General features: G+C 36.3%; 2 protein-coding genes across 5 annotated transcripts; both read right to left on the bottom strand.

Moving 5' to 3' along the window:
• Positions 1–389: 389 nt before the first annotated feature.
• On the bottom strand, positions 390–6,238 carry nsun3 (NOP2/Sun RNA methyltransferase 3). Its single transcript, XM_052544893.1, has 6 exons — positions 6,057–6,238; positions 5,801–5,910; positions 5,200–5,558; positions 3,881–4,035; positions 1,500–1,621; positions 390–673 (listed from the first exon to the last, which is right to left on the bottom strand). The coding sequence occupies exons 1-6, from the start codon at positions 6,165–6,167 to the stop codon at positions 406–408; spliced, it is 1,125 nt and encodes a 374-aa protein (XP_052400853.1). The 5' UTR covers positions 6,168–6,238; the 3' UTR covers positions 390–405.
• A 3,023-nt stretch (positions 6,239–9,261) lies between these two features.
• Positions 9,262–23,204, bottom strand: arl13b (ADP-ribosylation factor-like 13b). Of its 4 annotated transcripts, none has more exons than XM_052546490.1 (10): positions 22,594–23,204; positions 17,772–17,842; positions 17,436–17,685; positions 14,865–14,970; positions 14,462–14,664; positions 13,427–13,541; positions 13,185–13,344; positions 12,878–12,997; positions 11,097–11,165; positions 9,262–10,942 (listed from the first exon to the last, which is right to left on the bottom strand). In XM_052546490.1, exons 1-10 carry the CDS (start codon positions 22,650–22,652, stop codon positions 10,851–10,853), a joined length of 1,245 nt encoding a protein of 414 aa, XP_052402450.1. In that variant the 5' UTR covers positions 22,653–23,204; the 3' UTR covers positions 9,262–10,850. The 4 variants fall into 4 exon arrangements, with proteins under 4 accessions (XP_052402450.1, XP_052402451.1, XP_052402452.1 ...); XM_052546491.1 differs by having other exon boundaries at positions 9,262–10,573; positions 22,594–23,203; XM_052546492.1 differs by lacking the exon at positions 22,594–23,204 and adding an exon at positions 18,759–18,927 and having other exon boundaries at positions 17,772–17,838.
• Between the last annotated feature and the right edge of the window lie 141 nt (positions 23,205–23,345).

Here is a 23,345-nt window from a genome sequence, read left to right as displayed (position 1 = left end):
GTAATTGCGTCTTTTTCTCAAAATTCTGACTTTTCTTCTCTCACCTGTCTTTATATTTCATAATCCAGACTTTTTCTCATAATTTTGAGTTTAAATCTCACAATTCTGAAACTGTCTTAATTCTGCCTTTTTTTCTAAGAACTACAAGAAAAAAAACGACAAAACATTGACTCAAAATAAAACTGCAAACTTCAAAAAAAATAAAAAAAATCAGAATTGCAACGTAAAAAGTTGAAATTGCTTTTTTTTTTTTTTTTTTCATTTATTTATTAATTGCTATTGGATTGGAACGTTTAATGAAGAGGGCCAGGATAGACAGTTCTGATTCTGAATCAATCATCTGAGCTCCCCAGCTCTGATGTGTAAAGCACTAATACTGCACCACTGCACAATGTTTTTACATTTTTAATATATTCTTCGTAATCGAGAAACATACATAGGTCCCCAAGTTTGACCCTTTTGTGGGATCACTAACTGTCCCACTGAAGGATGAAAGTGAGCGAAGCAGAAATGATCAGACAGAGAGTCAATTAAGTGTGGCTCCAGTTCCAAAAGCTCCACTCCTTGATAAGATGCAAGCACCGCCTCCACAACTGATTGGTTCTCAGCTCGTGACATGGTGCATGTGGAGTACACGACCACTCCTCCAGGACGCACTGCTGCTAGGGCCGAACTGACAAACAACAACAAAAAAAACACAACCACATTTTTTAAAACCACATCAGAAAAAGGAGAGGTGTAATTGTTAAGTAAAGCTAATAAAAATCATATCTGTGATATATCTGACATGAAATACAAATATAACATGAAAAACGTTTAAAAAAAAATAAAAATAAAAAAACTGATTTGGAAACATACTGAAGAAAAAAAAAGTTCATTTCTTTCAATGTTAAAAATACTAAAATAAATGAAAGCTAAATACTAATAAAACTATAAGCACATACAACTTATAAACCTAAAATTAAAACTGGAAAAAAATAAATAAAAGTAAATTCAAAATATTAATTAAAGCAGGCGCTTAACTTTTAGGTCAACCCTAGGAGTTTAGACTAATTATTAGTCAAGTCATTTTATTCCGTTCATTTCACGAGTTCATAATTTTTTGCAGTGGTTCTACGATTTTGCCCTTTTCTAGCAATAAACAAAAACGTCTAAAGAGAAAAATATAGAATTGTATTTAATAATTTCACATATTAATTTAAGAATATTAATGTGAATTAATGTAATTATTTACCAAACAAAGTAAAACAAATAAAATAAAATAAAAATTTTGACACAGCTAAATATTGTTTCTGGTCAATAAATTTAGTTAATAATAAACAACAAAATGATCTTATACTAAGCCTTCACTGTTGTATGATTTCAATCGTTGCATGCTGTCTGGAAGATTGTAGAACTCAAATCAAGAATGCATTGTTTTGCGCGGTCTACTTGCCCACGAGTTTGTGTGTGTGTGTATGTGTGTGGGGGGGGGGGGAGTTCCCGTCAGAGATATTTACCAGAGCAGCTCCTTCTGTAAGAGCGGTAGCTGAGTCCTCTCCTTCAGCCACATTTCCCCTTGGTGGGTATCAGGGGTATAAAGCCAACTCCGGTCATTAGAGCACGGGGCATCTACAAGCACCTGACACAGAGGGACGGAGCGACGCACATCAGAGAACAGAGAGATAAAAACAGTGTAGCAGACTGAAGGAGAATATTTCGTGTTCACCCGGGGGGACGCTGAACATAACACAAAGAGGAAAGCAGAAGGACAACAGGGACCTGCCGGTATGGGCCTCATTAGCTCTTTAAAAGAACCAACACACTCACACCGTCCTCTGTGAAACCGGCTGAACAAATGAGAGAGCGGCTGAAGTAGAGAGAGAGAGAGAGAGAGAGAGAGAGAGACTGTGGAAACACTACACACACCTGGGGCTAATAATCACAAAACGCACCTGAGCTAGAATCTTCTACAGTGGTTGAACAAACAACCAACGCAAGCAGTGAGAATCTCTCTGAAAGATTCAGATGAGCAACAGACAGGACTGAATAAGGAAACACCAGCCATTCGTTCTGGTGTGGATCTCTCTCAGGAAATCCTGCAGTCCCTTACTCACCAAACCCATCGTTCTATGCTCTAGCTAAGCTTCCTTTGAGACTACTCTCTCCTCATTAGAACTGGCTGAGACCGCCTTGTCAAGCTGACAATTGAGCTCCACTGTTTTTCTCCCTGCCAGCTTTATATTAGAGCCTCTTAATTCCCTCTCTTAGCTCTGCTGCCTGTCTGGCTAAAAGAACACCGGGGGGCACTCTGGAGACCGACGTCACTGAAGGACATGATGCTATAGAAAGACCCCCGTGGGCCTGACAATGTGATCTAGGAACGGCGGCGCATTTAAGGAGGAAGAGTCAAACCTGTTCCCCTCATCTAAGTGCCAGTGGTAATAAAGAGACTTGATTATGGGCATCAGAGACATATTGGTTTGATATTTCGGGACAGGAGTTTTCATCATCAGAGCTCGAATGCGTACCTGTGTCCCCTCCATCGAGGGTCCCGGGGATCTTTAGCATCTGTCCGATGTGAATGGAGGTCAGTGAGAGTAAAACAACAACAGTGTCACCTGCTGGTGGGATGGGTGTATCACAGCCATGTGTGGTTGTGCTATATTCAATGAATTATACTAAAAAACAACAGACTCGTTGTAAAAAAAAAAATATATATATATATATATATATATATATATATAAAAGAATGTAAAAGTAGAAACCAATGAAACATGAGGCATGACATAAGAGCTCAAAGATGTTGGTGCCAATAGCCTACTAACAAAGTGCGCCGACATTTAATGCTGTTACGTTACAGGCGTCCCGAGTTTGAATTCCGGCTCGAGTTCCTATCTGTCGTATCATAACAAAATGCTAATCACCCCAAAATAATTTTAATAATAAAAGAGCTCCAGGATATGTAGAAGCAAGATAAATGGCATTTCTATCTCATGTTTGCTTTCATTTAAGGTGGTACATTATTTAAAAAAAATAATTAAAAAAACATCACGAGACATTTTTGAACTATAGTGCTACATACAACAACCAACATAAAACGTTGCCAGATTCCTGTTTATACGTTTCAGATAAAACTAAACGCACTGGACATTTCTCTTTGTAAGTGTTGAGTGATACTTCTAATAATAATATCTATTATTTTACAGAAATCTCGCCACAGGGATGTTTTTCCCATGAGCCTAGCTTCAACGCATTCACCCTGAACTGCTTTCATCTGAAACCATCACGACACCTCCTGTCGCATTGTGTATTCCTTTACCTTTCTGCTCAGTGGCCCAACTCTTTTCTCACGGCCAGAAGAGGATAATACTCCGTCAGCAGTATCTGGGAAGCTTAAAAGCGCCATATTCACAGCTTGATTGGCATGTTTGGCCTGGAGGGCTGCAAGTGACCTGCCTAGTGTCTCGTCACCTCATGATGAGCGGGGGAAAAATGCGAACATATGCAGCTTCGCCTTCAAATGACTGAGTGTGCAGAAAACCTCTGTTCCACCTTGCAGGTTTTTGGTTGCTTTGAGATGGAAAGTGAGGGCTTGCACTAACCGTTACGCCAACAGTGATAAATGAGGGAGTTTGGAGGCAGCATCGCTGTTGATGTAAGAGTGTCACTTTGACATTCACAAACAAGCAGTTTTTTTTCCCCCAAACACTTGAATGGATGACATTCAGTGGAGGTTAATTCAGTGAATTTGGCTTCTGCAGTCAAACAAATGGTAATGTTCTCTCCAATGAAGAAGTCGTTTGAGGATTCATTCTGTGTAAATATCAGCACTTAAAATAGCCAAACGATGGCTTAAAGGGTGTAATTCTGACAGATGAGCAGAGGTTAAGTGTGGTACCTTGTCGTAAGCCCCTGGCCGCGTCTTCCCAATGCTCCGGCCGTCCAGGTGAGTCACTGAAAGCAGATGTCGTAGCCGAGGAGGAACATAGGATTCCAGAGTCTTCAGTAGCCAATCATGTCTGTGCTGATCCACTTCATTACACTGCAGGAGCCCTGAGAGGTCAATTTTATCAACAAAAAAGAAGAAAGAAAATCTAATTGTAGGGTGCAACAGAAAGTCATTTACATTTAAATGGGTCATTTAATGAAAAACTGAATTCCACGTACTATGAAATGTTCTGTAAGTTTTAAAAATGAACAGTCATCAAGTCAAAGAAATGGAGAACAAGATTTTGGTATTGTGTACCAAAGTCATCTGATGATTAATTCATCAAAGGTACTGTGAAATATTATTACAATTTAAAATAACGGCTTTCTATTGTAATATTGTAAAAAAATATATAATAATAATAACAATAATAATAATAATAAATATATATATATATATATACATATACATATATATACATATATATATATATATATATATATATATATATATATATAAATAACATTTTGATGCAAATTAATATTTTCGTAAGCCATAACTTGTCTTTAGTATCCCATGATCCTTCAGGAATCTTTCTAATATGCTGATTATTTCCAATGTCGAAAACAGTTGTTCTGAATCTGTTATTTTTTAGTAAGTATAAAAGAACAACATAACTTGCTCTAACTATAAAAATGACTTGATAATAAGCTGAAACCGCACAAGTATGTACTGTTTTTCATTTCAGGAGACATTAGTAAACCAGCAGATAACACATTGAGTGATATGGCTCAGAGAGTACAATAGTACTAAAGCTGCATTATAATCATTATCATTCACTCTGACAGACTGAGGTGATGCTGTGATCAGTCGCTTCATTTCATGAGTAATATCCAAGAAGTGATTCCAATGGACTAAACTTAAAATCTTGTTTCTCCTTGTTCATAACTCAAATACATTTCTTAACACTTTATTTTATTTCCTTCTCTTTAGGTCAAACCCCTGTTGGCATCCTTTAAGAATATTATATGAAAATAGTAAGCAGTTACTTTAACCTGTAATAATTAGATGACAATATTTTAGTTTTCACTGTATTTTTGATCAAATAAATGCAGCCTTGGTGTGCACAAGTCATGTCTTTCAAATGGATCAAATAATCTTAACAACCTCAAACTTTTGAACAGTTTTACATACAGTAGTTCATCATTAGGCTTGTCTCAGTCACAGATCATTGCTCTTAGATCTAAGTATTATTTTGTTGATTGTTCCAGACTAGGTCTGGAACTTACCAGGAGTGGCTGTCTGTAATACCGCCAGACTTTTCCCCCCAGGAGCTGCACAAAGATCAAGCACACGCTCCCCTTCCTTCACATTCAAACTCAGTACTGGAAGAAGAGAGGCTGCGTTCAGGAGGTAGTACTGTTTTAACCAGCCGGGGTGGTGACTTTGGGTAGGAATTCGCACCGGATCTCTGTGAATAAAACACTGCAGGGGGATGGGTGTGGTTTGGGAACGGGATTCAGGATGCGTCTGTGGAAGGAGGTTCGTGTATCCAAGCTCTGTGAGGCACTGCTTGAGGTTGGTAAGGTCACTGAAGCGATTCAGCAGTACACCGTACTGCCATGAGAGTGGATTCAGAAGCACATCCCTGAAAACATCAAACATTTATGTTGTGCAGACTAGTTCTGAGATTGTTTAATACAATACACTTCTGTAAATAAAATAAAATAGCCTACTACATTTCCAGAAAGCTAATATTTACAAAAAACAAATATATAAATAAAAAATGTACTGTGGTAATGCCCTACATGTAATAACATAAATTTAAAAACAAGCTAAAAACAACTATTTTTACAGTTATTTTGCAGAATATATATACACACATCCCACCTTGCATTGCGCCACTGGTCTCCGAGCTCTTCACTGTACTGTGCATCAAAATGCTTCAGTACAGTCTTACAAACCTGCTTCTGAGGTTTAGATTTACACTGTGCTTCAAACTGTTGAGAACCGTTAAAACACATTTAAATATTTACAATTTTTTTTACACACACATACATATATATATATATATATATATATAAGATGAATATAACTACATAATTTACTGTATATTTTCAGTAGGCTAGTAATATAAGCCGCTCACCGTATTAGTGACTGTGCACTGACGATGAGACAAGGAGAGAAGAGCACGCTTCAGAAAGAGAAGAGGACTGCTGGAAAATCCCTTAATGCAGCATAATTTTGTCGAAAACATCGATAATTGTATATCGGTATTTCTGAGTTTATTTATTTTTCCGTGGTCCGTCTTCTTATCGAGTTCCCCCAGAAACGTCGATTATAACAGTTGTTCCGTTTTTCTGCGCAGCCGGTTTTCGTTAACTGATACGTATTCATTTTCAGTTCATTTATTGTGTTTTGGTGCTGCTTCTGTTAGCTAAATATGGGGTAAATAAGCAACTGTTAATATTTGTAAACATCATAATTAGTCTGTTAATTAATCTAACTTTCTTTTTATAGCCTTGGTATGTAGGCTATTTACAGTTATGCAAATTTTTATCAGAAAATTGAATCACAAATGCCAACTTCCCTTAATCATCAAAAAACCAAAGAATAGTTCTGATGTGCAGAACAAGATCATGCTTCATAAAATAATAAGTGGTTGTAAGAAAAGAAAAATTCTCCTCGCTCATCCAAAAACAAACTCCAGCATATTCAGTTGTCAGACACGACTGTATGGCACTGGCTTCTTTGATCAGAAGAAGAAGAAGAAGAAGAAGAAGAAGAAAGAGCTTTATTGCAGCAAACCCACCAGATGGGTTTAGTACATACAGATAAAATAGTACATTCCCACAGTTAAATATACTGCTGGAGGGAGGTCCTCGATAACTTGTTCACATGCATGGCATCATGGATTCTATCAAATACCAAAAGACAGAAAATCTAAAACTGACTGCCTCTGTTAGAAATCTTATAATGAGCCGTGGTTGGATCTTCTGTCAGAAAAATAATCCAAAACAAACATCAAAATCTACAAAAAAAATAGGACACTTAAGTCAAAATGAAGAATCTGTCAAAGTCTAAAATAAACTGTGATATGTTTTATTTAACTTTATGACAATATATTCCATATATGTGTACATATATTTGTGTAACACCAACCAACTTGTCTTTGAAATGTCTTTGAAAATGAAAATACTAATTTGAATTCATCACATCAAATTTGGCAGGACTGTTACACTGATGTTCGCATGCAACAAAACAAAACTGAACAAAAAATGCAACGTCATAAATGAGGATGTTAGAATGCTTCCCTTAATAAGCTATGAGATGTGGCAAAAACGTCTTCATTGGTGTTTTAACCAACAGCTACACACATTTGTGAGTTAGCAGCTGGTCTGGATTTATACTGATCTGAATGTTCCATTGTGGGAACACTATTGTTGCGGTTCTTTTTGATCTTGTATGACATTTGTGCAATGTTTCCATTAGTGTTTTAAAACATTATCATACATGTATTGCTTACATTGTTACAGTATTATTATAGAACGTTTATTGGACGTTACAAACATGTGCAAGATTACTTCAGCTTTCCTTCTCTTTGTGCTGTTGGCGGTAAACAGTGAAAGCGAGGTGAAGAAGCAGAAAGGTATGAACCAATTTCCTTTTGTCTATGTCTACTTGAACTGTAGCTAATGAGGAGGTTTATATTTCCAGTTCTCGGTTTATAAAGGATCTTTACACAACTTAAGAGAGCTCTGTCCCTTTGGCTGGATTAAGTTTGAAAGACAATGTTATACATATTTTGTATTTTTCCCCATCAGTTGGGAAAGGAAGTAAAAAATATGACTATATTCAAGACTCTCAAGTTAGTTTCAAGCTTTTTTTTTTTTCCTGGTAATAATTACAGGCTACATCTCAAAGTAAATAAATAATTCATAATAATAATCAAACTAAATTAAAATAAAAAGATTGGAAATATTTTTCTTTACATGTAATAAATATACTATTTATGAAATAAAAAATCCACAATATTCACATTTTTGAATACACTCCTATATGTAAACAAGTGAATGTTCTTCTACTGATGAAGAATATTTTCTTTAAGTTCATTAATGGTACAGTATGGTATTTATTTATTTAAAATGGGTTATTCTTTCAGAAATAATGTGTTGAAAGCAAAGGACATCTTGCATCTGTCCACAAACCAGACGTTAACGCTTTTCTAAAGAACATTGTGCAAAAACAAGCTCCTTAGGTCTGGATTGGAGCTCAGCTATTTCTTTTATTTTATTTTCTTTAAGGTGTCAGTCCACCGGATCATATTGTACAAAACGGTATAATAAAGTTCTAATATTGTTGTATTACACCACCACATACGCTAGTTTACCAACAAATAACAAAGTGTTAAATAAAGTTGGTTAGAGTTTATTTTTTAAGGTATACACTCATTACAGTGTAATCATGACTAAGAACTGACTAATATTATTTAATCAACAACACATAGCTTACTTTAGGGTTAGTGTTATCATTTTAAAATGTAATGCTCATAGTGATTAATAGGCTTATTATTTAATATTGCCATTGATTAGATGTAGGCTACATTTCATGCATCTTTGTTTTTATTAAAACCTATATGTTAACTAGGTGAAATCTTTACATTTGCATTCAGTGTTGCTCTTATGGCATACCTTCAATTCAAACATGGACAATTAAACATGTAAATATCCATATGCCCGTATAAAAGTTCTACCATGTCTGTCTGTAATCATTTATTCAATTACTCAACTAAATTGGCAGTAACTAAACTAGCAAACGTTACAATATAAAAGTAAATCCATTTTTTTTTTTCTTGAGGCATCTTACCTAACTTACCGCAATTATACTGACATAAAGTAGGCTATATTTGTGTAAATGTTTTTGTGAAATATAAATATATATGTTTATAGCCTATCCTACGAGAGGACTATGATACTGTATTGTTAAGTCAGTCATTTAAAAGCTGCCTGGACTTGGAGTGATGGGTCAGTTTTGCAAGGAACAATAAAATATGTGTGCAAACAACAGCCAACAAAGCTAATATATACGTTGTTAACATTTTGCTCCTATACCCAAGTAAATAAACCAAGAGATTTCAAACCTTGCACAATGTTACATTTTCTGACTGCACTAAAGCAGGTACACTCCACTGGAGAGATGAACTTTATTTGTTACAAAATGGCTGTCAAAGCGAAAATCGACTGAGCAATATTCTAATATTTTATATCCGTTTCAGATCTCTAAACTGTTCCAAATCACAAAGTGTAACAAACAAAGCGTTCCTTTGAAATCTGAAATCATGCTTGCACAAATCAAATGTTAGCATCTTTATTTCTTTCTTTGTTTCCATCATATAATGAGCCGTGCAGCTTTAAAAACAAACCATGATACCGTGATGATATAGTTCCTGCAGCGACCAGCAGGTGGTGCTACTAATGTGTGTCGAGTGAGACTGACCATAACAGAGTTTTTTTATTTATTCAGTCATTTATTTGACGTTCATATCGAGTGTAAACTGGGTACAAAAGGCGCAGGTATCGAAAGCAGAGCAAACTGGATGACGCACAGCACTTTGCATCAACTAAATATTAGTGTGTGGGGGTAAAATACAAAACAAAACATCAAACAATGTCAAATATAAAAATGGCAATAGCATCAAATAAATATGAAAGCGGCGTTTACAATAAATGACATCATATATTAAAATAAGCATTTATATTTGATGTTGAGTATTGTTACATTTACAATAAATCATGAAATTACCCACTCATCATCTTTCAGAAGATGGCAAACGTTTCCCTTCCTAATAAAGCAAAGTGTGCCGTAAAGCAAAAAATGCCGTTTCAAACTCGATGGGTTTGCAAAAACATTTTCCATCACATTTAAAAGTTCACTTTCTCCAGATCTCTGTATCTGTTGCTGGTGCTGTTTGAGAGTATGAATGTCGTTCTCAAAATTAGGACAGCGTAGTGTATAAATCTATAAATGCTGCTGGAAAAAAAAAAGATCATCTGATATTTAAAAGGCAAACTGTGTCACAATCAACTGCACATTATAGAAGAGTTTAAGATATGCATGTGGACCATAAAAACATGTTTGTACAATTTCAAGTACACAAATTTAAACTCTTATGTATTTACATACATTTCAGTTCTCTTAAAAAAAATAGGTCTGTGATATATTTTGATCCTAATTCAGTTTCATGTCTGTTAATACTGATTTGAAGTATTTTGATAAAAACAAGACAAACGGCTCCAAAGAAAACAAATGGTGAAACTTTTCAAAATTTGAACACATTATCTGATCATAAATGTCCATGTCCCCCATCTCATTTAAACACAGCTTCTTCTGACCACCAGTCAACAGGTGCTCGAGGTCATGTGATCCATCTGGGTTTGTCGATTGGGTATCAGTTCCTCGCTTCTGGGCAATTGCATCTGCGTAGTTTGCTATACTGCCCGTGCTTGAAGATAAGAACAAAACAATACTTTGATTGGTTGGGACCCTTGAGAATTGTAAACCAGTCAGGGGGGAAGCAGAGGCAGTGTTAGGAAATAACATCATGAGTATCGCTGTTCGGCCTCTGCCTAATTGCTACAGGTGGGAGAGGTTTGCCAAGGAAATCTGCCAATGAAAGAGAGTCATGGGGAAAAAAAAAGATTTAGGTCAGCAATGTCCTTTTTTTTTCAAATCAAGGATCAGCTAACTAAATACTACAAGAGTACGCTACATCATTAAATTCATAGATCAAAATGAAACACTGACTGGTTTAACATTCAAGAAGAGGACACGGAACATTACATGCAGCATTCAAAATGTCCAAAATGTTTCCTGGATGCATCATGAATCAAATAACACACATTAGTCACAGCGCAGTAAGTGAGGTGTTAAGGAGATCATGCTAGTAGCATTTATTAGGCACAGTATTTAGGTGGATGGTTGTGGTATTTCTGTTGACAGATGATTGTACAGGAAGGATGTGGCTGAGGCTTGCTGTGTGGATGGAGAGAAAAATCAGCTTTAAGAACAGAATTATGGGAGATGATAACATGGTTAGGAAACAAAATGGGGGAAAAAAAGAATGTTAGTGATGCGCATGCTTGTCGACATGCCGGACAGGGAACAGATGCGATGAACCAGCATTTACCAGAATGTCTTGTATCTCCAAGAGGCTCAAGTTTGGGGAGCCTAGAAGTTTTAGGAGTAGCCCATCCAACTAAAACACAATAAAAGTAGGGATTAGCTGTTAGAGTCATAAATATGAAGCAACAAAAGGAAAAACTTGATAAAATTAGACATTTTGCAAACATTTGCCTACGAAAATCCAACAGCAAATGATAGAAAAAAAGCTTCTCTGACTTTCCTGACGTATACACCACTGCAATGTGTTTAGAGCAAGCCTGCAGTTTACTATACTGTGTAATTAATTAATCACATACGTAAACAACGTATGCTGTCCTACGTCAGAAGCACCATTCGAGGATACGTTCTTAACATAAACAACATATCTGCGTACATACAGTACGTTATTTAGGTATGTGATACTCTCCAAAATGGCACTATAGGGTGACACAGAGGAGACAATCTGTTGAATGAAGGCTTTATTTTTTTGTTTTCTTTGCCCAAAAAAAAAGTATTCTTGCAGCTTTGTAAAATTACAGTTGAACCACGGATGCAACATGGATTATTTTAACTATGTCCTTACTACATTTCTAGGCCTTGATGGTTTTAGGATCCTTGCTGTCGATGGGAGGGTCAGAGAGCTCCCGGAATTCATCAAAAATATCTTCATTTGTGTTCTGATGAACGAAGGTCTTACAGGTTTGGAACGACATGAGGGTCAGTATTGACAGAATTAAATTTTTTGGGTGAACTCTCCTTTTAATAATATATCAGATTTTTTTTTTTTTTTTTTCAAAATGCAAATAGATGTAGAATGTCCCACAGGAATACACACATTCCCTCTTCTGAACATAACAGTTTTACTATGCTTTTTTCCTGTAGTTATGTTAAAGCTACACTATGTTACTTTCAGGGGTTAAATAATAAAATGGCATGTTCCTGCCGAAGAATGCTATTTTTGGTTGTGCTTTGGCTCTGCTCCTCTGCACAGATCAATGTGTTTCGAAGCAACGGTGTACATATGGATACAGGTCATCTTATCAGTATACAAATAAACAATCATACAAACCACAACCAGAGCTATTTTTTGTTTTGCACAGGCAAATGATGCATGTATACAATTTCCTGCAAAATCTGTCAGCTCTAATATATAAATCATTATATCAGAGTGTATCTGGTAAATTACATTGTTTGGAAAATCAGTTTTTTTTGCACACTTTCATTTATAGCATTTTGTCTTTATGGGATAATTTAAATGGGAAATTTAAAACCCAAAAACTTCATTTATAACCATGTTTGATTGCACTCCCTTTGTCATGCGTGCTTCATGACTACAGCAATATGCTTGGAACAAGTATTAGTTGTTTTACAAAATGGAAATATTTTCATTATAAGAACAGTAATATTACAGTAGCATATTACATAAAAGTAATATGTAAGGTAGGTCTTGACGAAAACCTCTCAAACACACTGAGCACAAGCACTTTGTTGAAGCAGTTGGCATGGCAATGAGGCCACATGAAACTGTTTTCTTATAGCGTTCTTTAAAGCATTTAATATAAAGTGCTCATGTTTTGTACTTTTTTTTTCTGCAGCTCAGCCCCTGGTCTCAGCTATTTTTCAAATGTCTGTGTGTTTTCAAGAGGAATGCTTATTCCTATTGCAAATGGCCATCACTGACAAAGGCCCTTAAAAGTGTAAAAGACACTTGTAAAACACATGTAAAACATGGAAATTTGATCGATTTCACCAATTAGTTGCCAATGTTCATGTATGAAAAACATCTTGTAAAGGACGCCTTATTACCTGGTAAGGGAGGAGGGGTTGGGCTTTTGGGTGCTGCTTCTTCCACTTTCAGAGGGTCGACTCTGTGCTTTCGTTTTAATCGTAATTTTCTAGTTTTCTTTTTGTTCTGGTCCACTGCTCCTGTTCAAAAGTGACAGGCGTTAAAATCACTTCATCCACTTCAAGAAATTGCAGAGGTAAATAGGTTCTTAATGCATTATAAGAGCAAAAGCTTGTATCTGAAATTAAATGACAATGCTAAAACTAACCTTTATAGACTTATTACCCTTGGCATGATGAAGCCCTTTTAAGGAATAAAATATACTACCTGTTTCTGTGCTCTCTGGGGTCTGTCTCTTGCTCTCTTCATCCTCCTCCTCTTCATCTTCATCCTCATCTTGAAGGACTGTCTGTTCTTGCAGACTGCCCTGCTGGCCATTTTCTCTCTGTCTTTGCATCGCTTTCTCTTTGTTTAGTCTGTCTTCATTCTGAAATGTTTATATTAATTTAGAATTTGCATCTTAATTGTATATACAACTTGCATTTAAAAGAAACTTTGTGATAACTAACCTCATTAACAACATTGTTTATTGCCTGGAAAGGGTTGGGCATGTCAACATCATCTAGATCTTCCTCTTTCAATGTCCTTCCTTCTCGCTCTGCTTCTTCTCGCTCCTGTCTGTCTCTGTCAGTGAAAAACATTTAATCTAACTGTTATTTGCATTTAGAACATTTTAAAGTAATGATGAAATGGAAGTAATTCCCCAGGGTTCTGTTCTGAGCCCTCTTATATTCTCCATTTTACACAGACAGTTATGTGGCCTTTCAACTCCATCTTGAATTTTGCTGTTGACTAGTGCTGGGCGATTTGACAAAACCCTATATACTGTATTTTTTCCTCTTTGGGTTCGTCTTCAGCATCTCAGCCATTTAAAGTTTGTTTCTTTGTCCAGTTAAAGAGTAAGTTCTGTGTTGTTAATATTTGTTGCTTAGCCACTTTTTTTACCAGTATGTTTTTATTATTTTTTTATCAATACCATTTGTGTAATTCAAACTGGTTTACCATTTGAACCGGTATATCACCCAGCATTACTGTTGATACAGTTTTGTTGGGCCTGATTGCTAAGAGAAATGCAATTCTTTCTAATAAAATGCCAGCAAGAATGCAGGGCGGGGACTTGGTTCATTGGCTGTTCTTTAGATCTTGAGATGTGAACTTGCAGTCAGTTGTTGGAGGGCCAGTTTTTAAGCAGATTTAAAGATTAAAGAAATCTGGCATATGCCTCCAGAGAGAAATCTGACACATTCACCAGAAGATCAAGTTTGGATTAAACATTATGACAATCAAACAATCAATAAATAAATGGATGAATCATTCACAAACAAATCCATGAAATACAAAATAAATAGTGTATTTACATGTCATGCTAACTTTAGTTACTTATCAGTAATTAGGAAAACATTAAAAAAAAACACTTTAAACAAATGAAAATAAAACCTGCTCAGTTGGTATTAAATCATTTCAGACCTAGACTACATTATCTCAAATATTTTTAATGACTATTCCACTAACTTCATACACTCAAATCTTGTCAGCTCACTGACCTCTCCTCTCTGATCCGTCGAACTCTCTCTGCTCTTTCCTTTTTGTCTTTTTCTTCTTGAGCCTTCTGCTCAGCTGTATCTCTTTGCACACGCTCTGAAATTGCCTCGTAGTCCTTGGCAATGTTATTCAGCAGCCAGTTAAGACCATTCCTGATGGATTTGTCAACCTTCTTACCATAACCCAGTACTGCAGAACAGGGTTCCTGAGAGTAGAGGAGACAATGTTTAGCTTTAAGTTTTAGTTTTGCAACATGTCTGCCAAGAGAATGTGATGAATTTGATGAAATTTAAACCTGTTAAAAGCAAATAATAAATAAATAAAGACTCAGGATTTCTGTGATTAAAAACCATAAAGTATATTAATATTAAGTATAATTTTATAAATGAAGAAATATTAACTTACAATCTGACAGAGGCATTTATTTTCATTGACCAGCTTCTCCAATGACAGGGTCTCAATGATATCTGCTTCAGCCAATGCCCCATCTTGGTCCTGTTTATTAGCCAGTCTGCAAGCCAATCAGAATAAGAAAAGAGCTGTTCACTAGGTGTGCAGGTCACTAGGTAAGCTGTCACGAACAAATGACCTGAGGTCTGCACTTCTGCCACAAACAAATGAGCTGAGGTCTGCACTTGAGGTGGACTGAATAATTAGCCTTGTTAAAGAGAACTCTTGACTTATTAGCACACTTAAGTTATATTTAGTCAAGGACTTCATCTGCTGCTCACTCCCTCAGTTAATTGGACCCACTTCAGCTTGACTAATGACAGATATACAGATGATGTATTGCACATTTATTGCACACCGCCCTGTTCCACTTGGACTAGAGGCAGGAATTATGTGAGGATGCTCTTCACTGATTACAGCGTGACATTCATCAAAGCCTCCAGGCTCATCAGCATACTCAAGGTATTACCTCTAAACTCTTTCGTATTTCTGACAGGCAAGCAATGTGGGTGAAGGAAGGCTGTAAACATTATCAGCAACCATTTAAAAATGGGTGTGCCCCACAGTTCTGTTCTGAGCCCATTTCTATTCTCACTTTTATACACACAGTTCTGTGTATAGAGTTCCATAAGAGTTCCATCTTCATCATGGGTTTTGCTGCTCACACAGTTTTGGTGGGTCTAAGGCAAGTTTCATAAACTTAGCTTCTAAGTTAATGTCTTAAGTATTAGTGTGACAACCTAGCAGTTACCAAAGAGTTAATGAGTCTTAATTTTTCGGATTCAAATTAGACCAGTTCTAAATTTTTATGTAACTGAATAATCTTAAATAAAAAAGAAAAAATGCTTGGATGATTAACTGGTAAGACTAGTCTAAACATTTTATGCAACTGGCCGCAGATTGCTAAGAGTGAAATATTAATGAATCCAACATGCTTGTGTTGGTATAATTACCAAATACCAACAAGAACAAGGACCCAATTGAAGGTTTCACATGAACCGCAGACAGCTTGCTTAGAAAAGCACATCAATAGGTATATTATCTCAGGCACCAGTGGAAATTGAGGATCGGCTCCCAAGTGCTGAGATCTTTTTACAGGTGTATCATTAAAATCATTATTTCAGGTAGTACTATTTCCTGTTAGAAGAGCTGGACAAATGCAAAACTGTCAAGGCATGCACAGGTTGGTGTAGAAAGATATATGTATCAACAAGGATATCAGCATGAATACTTGTCATTTACTGGTGTAAAAGCATTAAAGTTACTTGCATTTGTCACTGAGGACCAGCTATGATCACTTAATACATAATGGCAATACATCACTAATTACTGGAATAAACTGGCCCAAATTTATTTTTTAAGGTTATTAGGTCCATACACCTTTATAGCTTTACAGAGTGATTGCCAATTAAAGTTAGTACACAACAAACCAATATGAGCACAAGGGATATTCATTTTATCTACGGCCTTTGTGCTTTATGTTTTGTCTCATCTCTCATGTTTGATGATCTGTAGACATACATTTGTACACTACCATTTCAAAGTTTGGGATGAGTACGATTTTTAATGTTTTATTAATGAATAATGTTTATTTAGATCATGTGGTACTTAAGATTGTAGCACCAGCTGATGGAAATTCAGCTTTGCCACCACAGGAATAAATTATATTTCAAAGTATAGTAAAATACAATTATATATACCAATATACTATTTTTTTTTTTACTATATTTGATCAAATAAATGCAGCCTTGATTAGCATAACAGACTTCTTTAAAAAAAAAAAAAAAAAAAAAAAATGATACTAATTCCAAGCTTTTGAACTGTAGTGTAATGTTAGGTCTAGACATTAAGGCCCAATCCCAATTCTATTTTATACCCCTTCCCCTATTGAAAATATTGCCCTAAGGATTGGGACACCACTACCATGATGTACCATTTCCAGCGACGAGACGACAATCGCTGTTTTTAAATAAACTCAATCAAAAAAGAAAAATGTACAAATGCGAATACACGCAACTTCCATCTCTCTCTCTCTCTGGCAATATTTGAGAATATGGTTTAAAGATTTCTAATTATTGGGGAGATTAGCCCCTATCAGACATATGCTGTGGCACTATCATGCAGTCTGTAATAATATGACGTTAGCAAATATTAGCGAATTTTTGCAAAAATTTCTTTGTGTAACATGACCGTTAATATGAACTCACAATTGAATGTAACATAAAACAAATGACTACTTTTCGTTAAAAATCTTTATTTATGCCAAAAAAGCTTACATTTATGTTTCTTTTTGTTCGCTGCAGCAGCCATGTTGCCGAGATAATTCATACCCCTTCGTTTGAAGTGTGGTCCCGAAAAATCTTTGTTTGAAGGGCTTTCTGACCCTTCCCCTTACCCCTTACCCTCCAACCAAAAGAGAATCGCGAAACTGAGGGGTAGGGGAAAGTGGGAGGGCTAAGGGGTAGAATTGGGATTGGGCCTAAGATACGTTCAAAAGCAAGAGCATGCCATGTCTTGAAAACTTACACTAATACAGGTTTGCCTGCAATACGAGGGTGCCGGAGAACCTCAGCCATTGTGTCTCTGGTCTCCTGGATCCTTTGAACATCACTGGAGTCCACAACAAACACCACTCCGTAAGACTCAGAGTAGTAGTTTTTCCAAATCCCGCGGATACGCTTCCCGCCACCCAGGTCGAAGATTGTGACCTCAAACTTCCCCTGCTTCAGGTCCACCTTTGAGAAGCCCACTGTAGGTGCTACATCTAAAGGACTTTCTGTGACAGTCACAGAAATATACAGCTTGTGAGATAGATCTGGGACTATATCAAAAATACTTCAAAATATTAAAATTAATATTTACCTCCCTGGATTCCTCTGACAGTAGCAGTTTTTCCAGCATTGTCCAGTCCAACCATTACTAACGTCACCTTCCTGCAAGAGCACAGAGCACAGCTTCATTAGATTTTGTGTCTCCAAAAGACCTGGTTAAGGTCTAGGCAGTCCATCTAATAAAAAATAGAAAAGTACTAGGACTATATGTATTCAAATTGATTTAAAAGTATTAAAAAAAAACTAAATTTATACCATAAAAAAAAACACAAAGTGGTTGGTTGTAACCACCAAGTTAAAAGTAATAAAAAAATGTTATTCCTTTAATATTTGACTTTATCATTATTTAAGTTTCATTTATTTGTTTGCCTATTTATCATGATTTTTTTCACCATTTCATAGTTTTACTTTATGTCCAAATATATCAATGAATTTATAATACGGAAATAAATTGTATAAAAATATACAAATCACAGAAAGGTGTATTCGGTTGCACTTGTTCATGAGTTCATACAGGCATCTTTGAACTTTTTGGCATTTAATAAAACTTGACATTAAGTAATGAACAGCTGTGAGCTGAGCTAATACAACCTAAGCCTGCATGGTAATGCATCATCTCCTGACTGGCAAAAGCACACAGGGATAAAGAGGATGATTCAGCATACTGTGCACAAAAAGACAAAGTAAATAATGTGGCCTTTACCAACACTAATGACGTCAAAAATGTTCAATAAGTTTAAAGATAATCTGTCCAGGGCCGAAGAGTCACAGCTGTTTAAACTATAAGGCTTCCAGTGGAGGCTTAGTGGCATAATTAGACATCTGTGTGGAGTAACACAAATATCCTAAATTGACATGGGATTTCTGTTCACCATCATCAAACTATGCTTAATTCTTAAGAAATGCCAGATGAACACAAAAGGCCAGGCGGCGTAAACAAACCCCGCAGTCAAAACAAATGAACAACATATGAAAACACAAAGTCCTTACAGCAACCAACACACACACAAACAGATACTTAACTGCGGCATTTGCGCCGCAGGGACATCAAGCGCACTATCCAGGTGACCGTTCTCTGCAACCAGGAGGCCTTCATCAAAACAGATGACAGCTAGCTTTCCCTCGACTTCGGTTGTTATTGTTGATACACACACGCACGCACACACACAAACTTCTGTCTCTCCTGGCCTCTGGTTAGCTCTGTATATGAGGGATAAGCTGGGGATTTGGACTTACCCAACAAGATCAGTGACAGGGTGCTAGAGGACACACTACGTTCAACCAATGAAATTAAGACAATAAACTTAGAGACATAGCCGTCACCTCTGGGCCAGGAGCTGTCTGCAGAGAGTAACAGTCTCCATAATAGGGCTGCACGATATTGGAAAACATATAAATTGCAATATTTTTTTTCTTCTGCAATATATATTGTGATATGAAAAAGAAAACAAAAACTGATGACTTCAGTATATCTCTATTTGAAAAAAAAAATGAATTGGGTGATTTTGTAGGCGAGTAAATCAGCATAGGAAATAAAAAAAATTCAAGCATAGATAAATAACAGAACAAAGACACAAATTAAATAAGCAGTGCTTCATATTTGTCAGGTCAGTCTCAGTATTCAGTTTCATATCCATTTTCTTTCTCAGTTGTTTTACCTTCAAATATCTATGGTGGCAGCTGCCACTGGTCATTTCTGACAGCTGCCATGGTCATCATTTCTGCGGTTTGCTCGGTAAAATCTGTTCTTAGTGGCGTGCTGTGAAGTTGTTGTTTTTTTTAAATGATGATGTAAAGTTCCCACATTTGCATGCTCATCTGCTTGTTGGTGAGTAATATGCACCATCAATGTTTTATAAAATAAAATAAAAAATCTATTTATGTTACCGCACCAGTCTCAAAAAATGTTTTCCTGCTGTGAAAAAAGAACGTATGGTCAAAATATTCGGTGTATACTAATGTTACAATTAATGCATCAAATTTGTAGAGCATGCACGGTCCATGAAATTGTTTTTTTTTCTTACAATGAATGCTTTCTATAAATTTTATAAATATATTGCTACAGTTTTTCAGTATAAAACAACAGTAAAAATAGTTGCAAAAAAATTGCAACAACTTATGAAAATTACACATGGTTTTGCAACAAATAATAAAAAAAAAAAGTTATTACATTTAAAATATTTTGCTACACTTTTAATGAACTCAAAAGGACTTCTAAATGAATATCAGCCCACTGCTTAACTCCATATACATTTATATGTGACCCACACATTTGATTCTCATGTTTATAATCACTTCTGTGTGTCTTTTTTTGTAACGTTGAGTCTCCGACGCCTGACCTCGAGTGCCCGTTCAACTTCAACCAGCCACACAACTCTGCGTCTTCAGCCAACTCCCAACCACGGATTCCAAAGACGTCACTTCATCGACTACTGAACTTCCAGCCAATCAGCAACATCGGGGAACCCCCTTTCAACGACAACAAAGGGGACTCCCTTTACACAGGAAACGCAAGTAACTTTCCCTCCAGACTCTGATCTATACTGCTGTATCAAATATAATTTTAACCTCATTGAGGAACTCAATGCGAGGGTTAATTAAGTGATTGATGGCTGTTCATGTCTATGCAATTTCATATTGCTGTAAACTTGGGATTCCACATTTTCATTCTCTTATACTAATTATTCTCAAACTTTCTATCTTCCTGCAACTTGTGTGAATGTGTGTGTGTGCGTGCGTTTATGTGTTAGATTAGTTTATATGTCTTAGATTTATCTAATAAAGCCTTATTCATATAGAAAAGAGAAGTATCTTGTGTTTTGTGCTTACAAGTTAATGTCTTAAACTGCCGATCTTGTTACTGTGCTAATTGATAGTGTTTTCACTATAGTTTGGATATTAATATCCAGTGCAGATTTGATGTTAAACGGCTCGTTCAGTGAATCGCAGGGCATCTCGGTGATCAGCCGTAAAACAGTTATTCTGTTCAAATTGCCTTTAAAATCTTAATTCTGTTTATGACGAGCTAACACAAAATTAGACAGATTTTAGCTGATGCAGCTCGGCGCCACATGACAACTTTCGCGTCGGGTGTAGACACTGTGTAAGACACTGAGATGACTGAGAACGATGGGGAATGATTTACAGATCCTCAGTACCACTAACAAACATATAATCTTGTAAAATGTGTGGTAAGTAATGCTGCTCCATAGTATGAACGGAGTACGTGCGATCGCGAATCTCGAAAGTGATAGTGAAAAAAAAAAAAAAAAACGATCGTGCATTCAAAAAGGGGCTGGTGGGGGGCATCACGATGTCGTCGCAACATCGTGATGTCTATCAGCCATCAGTGATGGATAATGGCATCGTCTATTGGCCCAACCTTAGCGTAAACATAAAACCATGTCTGCATTTTATATCGGAGAAACGACAAACAACAAGTTCTGCCAGTTACTCTTCAGTGCTCAAACTCACATTTGAATCATCAGTGACAAATTATCTAAATATGAAAACGTACTTACAGGCTGTGAGTCAGAAGCACCAGACTGTTCTTGCAAAGTTGGAACTGCCCCACTTTATAGAAACAGACACCAACATTGTAGGCTAGTCTCAAAGGAAACGGTCCTCATTCTCCACAAAATGCACTGCACACATCTAAATATTTGAGTTGGACTGTTCCGGAACAGTGTTGAACCATTCATTTCTAGTTGTGTCCTCTTTAGGAAGGCCAAAAAAATAGTTTTCGCTTTCACAAGGAAACACACAGCGTCTCCACAACAAGACCACGGCGGCAACAGCAAGCATTGAAGTTACACCTTCTTTCTTTGCGTGAATGTTTGGGTGGCATTACGCAAATCTTACCGTATTGTGAGGTACAGTATACAGGTGTTAAGAATGAGCCGTTTTAGGTAGGAGTGGTTGACTCTTAATTTTTATAAATTACATTTTATTTATATAGCACATTTAAAACACAGCAAAGCTATCCAAAGTGCTGAACAATGTCAAATAAAATTAAAAGAGAAAAGGAAACGCAGAAAAGAAGCAAACAAGACAGACAATAAAACAACAATGAAGTGAAATTAAAATGCTATGGAGAAAAGATACGTTTTCAACCTCAATTTAAAAATGGTAATGGAAGACGCAAGGCAGTTGGTTCCACAGACGGGGACAGTGACTGAAAAGGCTTGTAACACTCCAAAAAGAAAAGAAAAATTGAAATTGCATTAAATAATCCCTTTAATGAGACTATGACAACCAGAAAATTAACGTTTTCATCTTCATTGTTGCTTCAATGCTTATGGAAATTTTGCTCTGCTTTGGTTGGATTTAGAAAATTGAATAAAATGAGTGCCTATCTTCTCAGGATACAAGGGATTGGGAAATTCCTTTAAAATAAATGGCACATAATATTTCTTATGGCATTATTTCCATTGCAGAATAATTGTTGAATCATAACCGGGAAAGTAAATATTATTACAAAACAAGACAATAATAATTTCTAGTGTTTTTACCCCCCACAAAATTATGCATTTTGAGAGTTACACAATGCACTTCCCATTGCAATACAAAATAATGAAATGAACATTTCAAAAGCACTTGGTGTGTGGTCACTTTCATCAGCTAAATAGAAAGTTTGTGGCCAATAAATAAACACAGTGACATACAAAAATAGAGGACAGTCGCACAGGTGAAGGTCAAAACTATGGCAAAAGTGTGGCTTATTGGGACCACTGTAGAAAATACAGGTAACACAATAACACAGTGACTGAACAGTTCTGCTCAGAAACAAGTTCCTAAATACTTCACAGTGTCTCTGACACGAGCACGAGATAACGTTAACTTAAGACACTCACCTTGCAGGTTCTCTCCATCGTTTCAACCAGTTGCAGCAGTTCGCCATCAGATTGAACATTTCACCCCAAGTGCTTGAACTGGGATTTATGATTTCATGACAGCCGTTCTGGCCGATTACTGACGTTCCTGATTCTTCGTGTTTTCGATCAACCCGTTATCTGCTAGCACGTTTATCTGATTCGTAAAGATCTGATTACAGACATTTTGTTTTCTAGCAACGTTAGAGAATTATTAAGTGACGAAATAAACTAATAAATATCAACTAAGATACATCCTCTTATTCGCAGACGGTCACTAACAATACTGACCAAACAGTTAAGTTTCATTTTGCTCACTAACGTTATCACCCGAATCAATGCAGCCTTACTGAAAGGCTAACCAGATTGCTAGTGGTTAGCTAACGTTACATACGATCATTGAAACTGTTTAATACATGTCATTAGAAAGAAAATGTCTTTAGATACTAAGTTATACCGTTCTGAAACTGTCCCCGCAAATGCTTTACTCTCAATTTTAGAACGTTTTTTACGAGGGTGACGAAGGTATTGGTATAACGGTTAGCCCGCTAGTTGTCCGCTTTGTTTACGAAGCTAAATCTGGCTGCTATGGCTGCAGCCGAGATTACGTCGAGGGTCGAGGTTGCCAAGTGTTTAGAAATTTTATGGCATAATAATGAAATTTTGAGGGGTGGAAAGCATTAAACTATTATTTTAAGCTTTTTGCACTTGCTTTACTCACATACTTTTTCACT

This window comes from Carassius gibelio, chromosome B1 (genome assembly GCF_023724105.1).
Source record: "Carassius gibelio isolate Cgi1373 ecotype wild population from Czech Republic chromosome B1, carGib1.2-hapl.c, whole genome shotgun sequence".
Classification (NCBI taxonomy): Eukaryota; Metazoa; Chordata; class Actinopteri; order Cypriniformes; family Cyprinidae; genus Carassius; species Carassius gibelio.
This window is presented reverse-complemented; position numbering and strand designations above follow the sequence as displayed.

Excerpts from the sequence above, each read along its gene's own strand:
- nsun3 (XM_052544893.1), bottom strand. The coding sequence starts at position 6,167 with ATGTTTTCGACAAAATTATGCTGCATTAAGGGATTTTCCAGCAGTCCT. Across the intron at positions 5,911-6,056 it reads AGTGCACAGTCACTAATACG|TTTGAAGCACAGTGTAAATC; the intron begins GTGAGCGGCTTA and ends GGTTCTCAACAG. Across the intron at positions 4,036-5,199 it reads ATTACAGACAGCCACTCCTG|GGCTCCTGCAGTGTAATGAA; the intron begins GTAAGTTCCAGA and ends TTGACCTCTCAG.
- arl13b (XM_052546490.1), bottom strand. The coding sequence starts at position 22,652 with ATGTTCAATCTGATGGCGAACTGCTGCAACTGGTTGAAACGATGGAGA. Across the intron at positions 14,665-14,864 it reads ATAAATGCCTCTGTCAGATT|GAACCCTGTTCTGCAGTACT; the intron begins GTAAGTTAATAT and ends CTCTACTCTCAG. Across the intron at positions 13,345-13,426 it reads TAAACAATGTTGTTAATGAG|AATGAAGACAGACTAAACAA; the intron begins GTTAGTTATCAC and ends TAAACATTTCAG.